At 33.8% G+C, this 9164-nt stretch overlaps 3 protein-coding genes across 6 annotated transcripts; all 3 read right to left on the bottom strand.

The window, feature by feature from the left end:
- Positions 1 to 96: 96 nt before the first annotated feature.
- On the bottom strand, positions 97 to 1307 carry LOC105181867 (transmembrane protein 70 homolog, mitochondrial). The gene is made up of 3 exons (XM_011138920.3): positions 1083 to 1307; positions 612 to 968; positions 97 to 542 (listed from the first exon to the last, which is right to left on the bottom strand). Exons 1-3 carry the CDS (start codon positions 1191 to 1193, stop codon positions 303 to 305), a joined length of 708 nt encoding a protein of 235 aa, XP_011137222.1. The 5' UTR covers positions 1194 to 1307; the 3' UTR covers positions 97 to 302.
- Positions 1308 to 2703: 1396 nt separating this feature from the next.
- LOC105181868 (lanC-like protein 1) lies at positions 2704 to 5635 on the bottom strand. Of its 4 annotated transcripts, none has more exons than XM_011138921.3 (10): positions 5497 to 5635; positions 4767 to 4866; positions 4501 to 4680; positions 4273 to 4424; positions 3974 to 4133; positions 3773 to 3913; positions 3501 to 3683; positions 3301 to 3447; positions 2957 to 3059; positions 2704 to 2863 (listed from the first exon to the last, which is right to left on the bottom strand). In XM_011138921.3, the coding sequence occupies exons 1-10, from the start codon at positions 5574 to 5576 to the stop codon at positions 2781 to 2783; spliced, it is 1329 nt and encodes a 442-aa protein (XP_011137223.1). In that variant the 5' UTR covers positions 5577 to 5635; the 3' UTR covers positions 2704 to 2780. The 4 variants fall into 4 exon arrangements, with proteins under 4 accessions (XP_011137223.1, XP_011137224.1, XP_025163277.1 ...); XM_011138922.3 differs by having other exon boundaries at positions 4767 to 4882; positions 5497 to 5614; XM_025307492.1 differs by lacking the exon at positions 5497 to 5635 and adding an exon at positions 5244 to 5272.
- A 110-nt stretch (positions 5636 to 5745) lies between these two features.
- Positions 5746 to 8965, bottom strand: Argl (Argininosuccinate lyase). The gene is made up of 11 exons (XM_011138925.3): positions 8708 to 8965; positions 8153 to 8263; positions 7997 to 8083; positions 7792 to 7875; positions 7580 to 7711; positions 7334 to 7434; positions 7038 to 7231; positions 6747 to 6946; positions 6401 to 6625; positions 6180 to 6286; positions 5746 to 6093 (listed from the first exon to the last, which is right to left on the bottom strand). The coding sequence occupies exons 1-11, from the start codon at positions 8726 to 8728 to the stop codon at positions 5943 to 5945; spliced, it is 1413 nt and encodes a 470-aa protein (XP_011137227.1). The 5' UTR covers positions 8729 to 8965; the 3' UTR covers positions 5746 to 5942.
- Between the last annotated feature and the right edge of the window lie 199 nt (positions 8966 to 9164).

Genomic DNA, 9164 nt, shown 5'->3' with positions numbered 1-9164 from the left:
AAAGCAAGTAAAATCATAAACGATTGTTTACTGATATAGCTTGTCATTACATTGACAAATTTGCAGAATGAAGGAAGAGAGAGTACACACATCTTGTATCTTAACAATCCTAGTACTGTATTTCTCAGTACACAGTTTCCATATAGCATTACAATGTACATATTTTGTAATTAATAATTTGTAGAAAGGGAAGAGAACATTCAAAGATGTATAAAGTTTTTCATGTAAGAAGAAATCTATAAAATAAATAAAAAAAATGCTTTTGGATAATATCTGTCATGTTAATATAATAATCTCAATTATTACTTTTTATTTACATTATCTTGATTTTCTGTATTTATCGTGACTGTCTCATCAGCACTGTTAGTATTATTGTTACCTAATTTAAAATCTACTGGTTTATCATATCCCATTATCCTAATGTAATGACTGTGATCATGGAAAAATTTCTGCTCTAAGAACAAGGGTATACCCTTTATGATGCAATTTGTGAACATGCCAGTTACATCTGGTACAACTACATCTTTTGGTATAAATTTAATCTGAAATAGTTTGTTGTTAGAAAATACATCCATAATTAAAAAAAAATGCAACAGAATATATATAAATACCTTTTTTGTTCGAGCAAGCAAAGTGTAAGTATTTGCAATGTATTTGTCTTCATCCGGGATATAATACATGTATGTTACATATTTTTTAGTCACCCAATGCAATAATACAGGAGTAGTCACAGCAAAAAAGGTGATGGTTGCAAATATTCCTATGACAGCTCCTGTGTTACCACTCTCCACAGCTTTTGTGAAAACAAACGGTTGAAACGATAAACTACCTGCAGAAGTTAATAGAGAAAAAATCTTGAGACCTCTAATTCGTTTTGTTAGACTTCCATAATAGATTTCAATTATTTTCTTAGGAGCTTCGTGGTTATTCGTCGAAAAGCATCTCGCGTTATAAACCACAGGAGATCGCTGCAAAATTACAAGTTCTTGTTAACAGGAAATCATTATGTCATCTTACATAATTTAATTTTGTGACTAATTCGTCTTTATATGATTCAGGCAACTAACAATATTTATTCTAACCTTTGGATTACAATCGTTGTATGCGACACAGGTTAGGGTACGTCCCAAGTTGTTGAAGTCCTTGTACAAAAACTTCTGAGTAGCCATAAAAGTTCGCAAAATTAAAGTCATATCTAAAGATATATGTATCTTCGTAAATTATATATATCTTATAATTTTTATATAATGTTATAATGCGACGATAATATTCTTATACAGCGTCTTATAAAGTGATTGAGTAGAACTACTGGAAGAGTACAGCACGGCTGATCAATCGTTGAGTCGTACTACTACCGCAATTCGTCGATGTGTACGGTGGCGACTCGTAGCGGAGACTTGGAAACTAATTTTAGAAAATAATGGGTCTGATATTTCTCTAAACCCCTTATTTACTTGTTAAGATAAAGTGAATTCTATTGAATAAAATAAGTTTAATAATTACCATAGATCTCTTATTAGAGAAAAAAAGTTGAAAATAGAGTGAGAGAGCACGGAAAATAAAGATATCGCTATAATACTAAAAACCAATTATTTAGAATGCTCCTGGTAAAAAGAAAAATTTGAAAATAATCTTATTTTACATAATTCGACAAGTATTATTGCATGCAAATTTCTAAATTGCTCTAAAAATTTACGAAAAGCCTTTTTTTAGTCTCGGCAGAGAGAAACCTGGTCTCGGCTAAATTTTATAGAGGTCGGTAAATCTTTTTAAAATTTGAATTTTAGCCAAGACTCGAACCATAGTTTACTGGCTTCCATAGAATCTAATCGAGACTCAAACTATAATTTACGACATCCATATATTTAGTCAAGACTTAAACCATAATTTACCGGCCTCTATAAAATTTAGTCAAGATTCAAACTATCATTTATTATTTTCCAAAAGTTATAATCATTACGTTGGTTTAAAAAAAATATTAAGTATAAAGTCTGTTTCTTATTCTGTAAAACTTATATTTATAAACCTGTAATATTTATATAATAATAATTATAAACTTATAATTTATAAGGCAGAGAAAAAGCAGGTATTCTTAGACCCGTTATCTTAATAAAGGGTCTAAAATCAGGTGATTATATTAGGCCCGTTATTTTCGTAAATTATTTCCTGAAGTCTCCGCTACGAGTCGCCACTATATACACTAAAGATTTAGAGAAAATAGTACGACTCATTGGTGGGTCAGACAGCTTCATTTTGTGCTAAAGAAATGGACAATTTCAACGAGTTGTAACTTCGTTAAAAATAACAATAACGATATATTTCAAAATGTATTTTAAAGTTTGAGATCTTTATTTTTCAGGTATATTAAATTCATAACGTTACTATTGTTTATTACTGAGATATATTCAGTTAAATAAAGTGAGTAATGAAATTTTATCTTAGTTGTTTTTAAATTAGAAATTTATTTAAAAAAATATACAAAATGCATCTAAAAAAAGACCAAGGTTTCTATTCATTTTTTAGCAATCTGCATATGCTAATTGTTCATCTCTTATGAATACCAAAGCAAAATGGACCATTTTTAACGAATAATTTCATGATAAAAAATGTTATGAAACAATAAATATTGTTACTTTTAAGAAGCGTGTCAGATGATCATTTTAACTTAAAGATGTATTAGGTTGATAAAAGTACATAAGCAAATATGACATAATTCAATTTAATCAGCCCTTTTAAAGACTTTTCTCAAGTATTCTTGTACATATACTTCAAATATAATCTTAGGGGCAGATATCGTATGATGGAAACTTAGCCATATGCGGTTGCTGCATATCTACTAAGAAGTAAATAACACCAGCTAAACCTATAAAGATGAATGTTAAATATCAATTAGTCGATATATATTATATAAAATACTAATAAAATAATGAATATGCTTTCCAAATTTTTAATTTACCTTCAAATAAAGAGAAAGGTCTGTCAGGAGCTCGACACTGATGCGTTCCATAATGGAAACACCATTCAGCAAATCTACAGGCTCGATATAAATACTTGATGTCCTAACAGTATTGAAACGAATATTGAATAATTCTTGATTAAATTCAACTCTTGGTTAAATTTTGATTAAATATTGATTAAATCTAACATAGATATTAGTATTCGTAATGTAGATATTAATGTATATTATCTTTGGAATTTGAGATATAATCACAAAAAGTTCTCATCATACTAATTCGAGTCTTGGATATTCACCTACCGTTATTTAATATCTATTCAAGTATGAGAAATTGCAAGTCAAACCTGTGTATGTTGGAACAGATGAAGAAAGGCATAAGCATTTCCAGAAACACCATGACAGATGCTGTAACCTTTGGTTAGCAATCCTCTTTGCCATATTACCTCTGCACAACGTACTGCAGTATCAAGGAAGCTATTATCCTCAAATATCTGCAATATGAAATATTTTTGAATTTATCTCAAAATGTTATCTTGCAAATTACCTTATGGGCTAAACAAAACAATGATGACATTCCAGGTGCTCCATGACACCAATGCACCAACTTGTCAGAATGACTCTCCATGGAAGAGGGAAAGTTCCCAGAAGGAAATTGTAATCGTTGAAGGTAATAGAGTGATGGTTTTACGTAACTATTAATTTGTGCCTGTGTCAAGTACTGTCGTGCCTAAATAAAAACAAAGGAATGAAAATAATTAAATGAGAAGGGATAAGAACAATGATGACTTTGAAGACATTATTTTGTTAATGTTGTACCTGTAATAGTAAGTAGAGGATGCCTGCCAATCCATGAGCAGCACCAAGATATTCTGTTTGATGCCAAGAGTACATCAAAGGTGACTGACAATGATTTGAGGTAGCATAATATCTCCCAGAATTAATTATGGAAGTAGCAACCTATGGAAAATTTTCACATAGACTATTTTCTCTATCTTTCCCTTTTCTCTTATATAATACCTGCTTGATGATGTCAGGTTCTATAGGAGGTGGTGATACATTTGCATTTACAAGGAGCAAACCACTTAGATATCCAGCTCTTCCATATAGCAACTCATCTGGTAAATCACTACTGCTAGCATCATGCTTTTCTATAACATAAGTGGCTAAGGATTTCAGCCTAAAAATTGAAATTATTATTCTGTAGGATAACATATTTAATACATTTAAATTTCAACAAGACCTCCATGACATTCGATAATAAATTTGTTAAATAAAAAATAAGTTTTAAAGTACTGTGATATTAAGGATTTATGTACTTAAGGATCAATTGCTTAGCTTCCTCTTCTTTATGTTGTGAATGTAATATTACTGCTGTTAATGCCAAGGGTCCTACAACTCCAGTCAGAAATGTGATTTCATGTCTGCTTTTAAATTTTGTAACGCATCTTTCTAATAATTCTGTAGCTTTCTATGGAGAAAGATAACTAAACTGAGTCAATATTCAATTTTATATCAGAGAAAAATATACTAAATTTAACACGTACTTTGATGTATGCTACATCATTGAAATATTTTCCATAATGATAAAATGTATATGCAATTCCTGCTGATCCGGTATATATAGAATAATCATCTCTGCTAAGCCACATCCTTTCATTTTCTTCCAATATCTCCATCAGTCTTTTAGTTTCTGCGGTTAATACTGATTTAAATGCATCATGGATCTGAGAAATGATATAATTGTTTTTCTTGAAATTTTTCTTATCAAACAAATTTTATTAGATTATTAAATAGTAAAATTTAATCATACCATACTGCTGTCATTCACGACTATATTAAGATGGGCTGAACTGGCATAGTCGTCAAACTGATTCCTATAGTATCTATTAGAATCCATAATGCTCCAATTCCTGTAACATATATCACCTTCCAATATGGGAAAATGACAAGAATAAATAACAAATTAAGAGTTCTAAAAACATATATAAAAAAATAAAAATATAACAAAGATCATAACCACAGTGATAGTAAGATAACCTCCGATGATTAATACATATATAATAACCTCAAATGAAAACATACACAGCATCAATATCATCAGCAAATATATATTAGTCGGACAATAAAATCATCCACTCTGAAATGTTTCACAAGAATGCAGTCATAAAAAAATCATAACAAGGTAGTTGCGTATCTCAGTGAGTGCATGGAATTAGAATCTAGATTGAAAATAAAAACAGTGTTCAATCCGGGGTAATGAAAGATGGATTTTTTTGCGAGATAATACTTAAATCGGAGCATCCAGGCGCATAATCGTTTCATAGAACTTATTATTGTCTCATATAATCTCGAAAAAAAAAATATATATATATTGCTATATATATATACTGATTTCGATATTGATTTTTTCTAGTATAGCGAGCTGTACAACAACGATTTCGAAATCAATCGTTGCGTAGAAGCGGTTATTCGAGCCAATAAAACGCACTCTACAACTTCGGAATTAAGTACTTCGTTATTATAATTATTTATATACTAACGTGAATTGATTCAAGCTGATTTTTCTTATTGCCTTTAGCCTCGTCCACCAGGTCTTTGTTAGAGTTCTGTGTAGACTCATCACCTATCTGAATGTGTGCACGATACGGCAGTAACCAATCAACATCGCTCTGAAGCGACGGTTATGTTTGCGAGATATCTCGAATCTTTTTTCAAATTTCTAAGCCGGACGACGTGTACGCAACAGACATTCCATATGTTGCAGACACGAAAAATAGAGGTTATTAATCTACAAGTTACACATTTTTAATTATTTATGTATCCTTTCATCGAATTTATCCGGATGTTTCTCAAATCAGATTTTCTCACGTGTTGTAATTTCGCTTGTGTCTTTTTTGTGGCAAGTTACAGAGATGTGACAAGTATTCATTACATTTTATTATCATTTTTATATCATTCGATTAACTTTATTAATCAGATGATATAATTATCTTTCAGAAGGAAAGTCGAGCAACCAAGACCGCAATTTGCTGATTTGTTGTTGTATTGCTTCGGAACTAGTTCCACCGGCAGTTTTGTATTGCTCGACGCTGCAATTGTAGTCCCAAATGCACGATATGTTGCCTTCAAACACCTCGCTAAAACAGTTGTTTCTTGAGGTTACTTTTTTTCTCCCCTTCGACTACTTTCAATTTTCTTTTACCGTCGAGAACGTCTGCTGTACCTTATCGTTTTTAATTCTTGTAGAGTTAACTCTTGCAATGATATTCCTTTTGACTCGGCCAGGGCGACAGCCCTCCCAGCTAAATGGTGACTTTCCCTAAATGGTATCTAAATTGAAAATATTAATGTCTTGAAACGATAATCTCGAAGAATCTAACAACGGGTTATCAGATTAATTCCATACTATAATAACGAAATATTATGAATGTAAAGAATACTTACGCCTTTTCTCACAAGATAATATGCCATGTCGGTCGCGAGCATGTCGGACGTTAAAGAATTCTTACAATTATTTCTGTTTATTTTCAGAGTAGCCAGTGCTTTCTCGGCGATGTAGAACATCTGATACAATGTATCATACGTATGAAACACTGCCTCCTTATCCTCCTGAAGATCTTTGTTGTACGTTGATGGAATTCCCTTCAGTGTCGTCATGAAACCAATACACTAAAAATTGCAATTGAGCCAGTGAAGGTGAACAGCGCTGATTTTATCTCAGAGACATCTAAAATCTTTTTGCGACCTATATTCAAACGTAAAATTGAACATTGAACCCATTTGTACGAACCTTTCCTAATACAGTACCGGTTTTTCCGCGTATTAATTCCATACAGTCCGGATTACGCTTCTGGGGCATTAAACTGCTACCAGTGGAGTATTTGTCGGAGAATTGAACAAAATTAAATTCCCGAGTGCTGTAGATAATCAGATCTTCACAGAAACGGCTCAAATGCAGCGACGATAACGACGACCAGAATAGAAATTCAGCTTGGAGAAGACAAAACGAAATGAGGAGCAGAGATAAAAGATTTCAACATTTTATATAACGCAACAAGCCTTTGACTCTTGCAACACATACCAACAAAATCGCGATCGCCGACAGCGTGCATACTATTTTCTGTGACGTCGTCGAAATCAAGCTCCGCGGCCAGAGATCGACGGTCGATAGGAAACGGATTACCCGCTATCGCGCCGCTGCCGAGCGGCATGATGTTCACCCGTTTACGCACTTCCCGCAGCCTTTCGACATCTTGCTTCGCGTACCAAGCGTAGCTGCAAGATTCCAGAAAAGAAAATACGACAATAAGATCTGCGTGGATGAATAAAAGCCTAATAAATCTCTTAATGATAAGGAGTGTAAGGAGATTGCTCTACCTGAGTAACCACTGACTCCATCTTACAGGTTGTGCGCGTTGCATATGCGTGTATCCAGCCATCAGCACGTCTGCGTCCTGCTCCGCTCGAATTACAAGCACCTGCATTTTACAAAAACGACGCGTTATTTTCTGGAAAAGACAGCGAATCGAATTCAGATGAAGCTATGGGACAAGCTACCACTTCCTAATCATCATTAATACCTGCTCTCGAGTTACACAATGCAAGATGTACCGTTATCATTACCTCAACGAATCTTCTTAGTCTAAGCAGAAGTTTGTCGATGGATTTCCGAAGCCATAATTTCGTATCTGTCGCAGTTTGATCATTGCGACTCCTTCCGGTATGTAGCTTCTTCGCTATGTCACCAATTAACTCCTGTGTGTTCGTTAAACGTTTACTTACACTTCATTAATTTCAGCGAGAAAACAAGATAGACTGTGTGGTCGTGAACGTACCGATAGCCTTCGTTCATTGGCGCTGTGTATATCTTCGTCTTCCGGTTTCACGACAAACTCGCCATTTTCCCATTCAGTTTGCACCTGATTGAAAATTCATCTTTTTTATTCGACTTTCATTGTGCGTCCAATTATCAGGACAATGCAGAAGTTTTTTTACAAAATCAAATTACGAGAGAAAATGTCGAAGGATATGGCTTCGTACCTGTTTCAAAGCTGTGCTGATAGCTTGCGTCTCCTCCTGCGAGAGAAGTTTCGCCTCGCAGAGCGCGTTTGCGTAAGCTATACTTCCCTGAAGACACGTGAAGAGGTGTGCAAGATTCACTTAGATACTGAGATATTTTTTTACGATAATACTCACCTGTATATCTTCGGCGTACATCCGCTTATCGACGTCGATCGATGCGTTTAGACCGTGGAAGTCAGGGTCAACATCCTCGACGAATCGACCGCCCCACAGCTTCTGACTGGTCTTTGTTTCAACGCATATAAAATCAAGTAAATGTACAATCTACTTCTCAAACGTAGCAGTTATATTTCAAACATATAATTATACTGCGAATATTTTATTTCGAATAATTTCGAATTCATTGCGAATCAGTTTCAAATTGAAATCACTGTTGAGAGAGAAAGAGAGAGAGAGAGAGGAGGGGAGAGAGAGAGAGAGAGAGAGAGAGAGAGAGAGAGAGAGAGAGAGAGAGAGAGAGAGAGAGAGAGAGAGAGAGAGAGAGAGAGAGAGAGAGAGACAGAAAGAGAAAGAGCAACATCACTCCTCAAAAGACGCAATTTTTTTCTTTTCTATCAAAAGCCATACGCCACAAAGAAGCGAAAGAAATGTATCCGAGAGCATAGACAAAACGGGAATCTTAATTTTCTGTAAAATTTATTTTTTCAAACAAACTATCTTCTCGCTTACCCGCGAAGTAGCTCCATCCATTATTATCTATGCTTCGTAACGTCACTGCTACATCTGATGCTACATACGAGAGAGCATTGCGGTTTACGAAAGATTGTATATTCGTAAAAGGAAAGAAAAAAGCAATATCGTTATCGTTGAAGATAACGCTAGCATGCGTAAATTATACGGTCTATCGTTGGACGATTAATAAATCGAGAGAAATTTATAACGTATATTTAACATGTAACATTCTAAATGAGATTTTGCAATCTCTTGTCTAAATGACGCATGCTTTATAATAAGTAATAATTTTACAGTAGCCACGTCCCGTATATGTTAATTAATTAATTAAATAATTTGCAGAGCTATACAAATGTTTGCTATAAAAATGTTGGACTGTACGTTTCCTTCTTTCTTTGTTCATTGTAAATAGATTGCGGTTTTCTTGTTCCGCTCAGAACGCGATATTAATATA

This window comes from Harpegnathos saltator, unplaced genomic scaffold, assembly GCF_003227715.2.
Source record: "Harpegnathos saltator strain DR-91 unplaced genomic scaffold, Hsal_v8.6 scaffold89, whole genome shotgun sequence".
NCBI lineage: Eukaryota > Metazoa > Arthropoda > Insecta > Hymenoptera > Formicidae > Harpegnathos > Harpegnathos saltator.
Note: the sequence above shows the minus strand (reverse complement) of the source record. Positions and strands in the feature narration are given on the sequence as shown.

Coding starts and splice junctions, on each gene's coding strand:
- LOC105181867 (XM_011138920.3), bottom strand. CDS start 1,193: ATGACTTTAATTTTGCGAACTTTTATGGCTACTCAGAAGTTTTTGTAC. Junction 969..1,082: donor ACAACGATTGTAATCCAAAG/GTTAGAATAAAT, acceptor GTAATTTTGCAG/CGATCTCCTGTGGTTTATAA. Junction 543..611: donor TGCTTGCTCGAACAAAAAAG/GTATTTATATAT, acceptor AAACTATTTCAG/ATTAAATTTATACCAAAAGA.
- LOC105181868 (XM_011138921.3), bottom strand. CDS start 5,576: ATGAGTCTACACAGAACTCTAACAAAGACCTGGTGGACGAGGCTAAAG. Junction 4,134..4,272: donor GCTAAGCAATTGATCCTTAA/GTACATAAATCC, acceptor TTCAATTTTTAG/GCTGAAATCCTTAGCCACTT. Junction 3,060..3,300: donor ATCTGTTCCAACATACACAG/GTTTGACTTGCA, acceptor CAATACTGTTAG/GACATCAAGTATTTATATCG.
- Argl (XM_011138925.3), bottom strand. CDS start 8,728: ATGGATGGAGCTACTTCGCGG. Junction 7,712..7,791: donor CCAATGAACGAAGGCTATCG/GTACGTTCACGA, acceptor ACGAACACACAG/GAGTTAATTGGTGACATAGC. Junction 6,626..6,746: donor CCGGTACTGTATTAGGAAAG/GTTCGTACAAAT, acceptor TGCAATTTTTAG/TGTATTGGTTTCATGACGAC.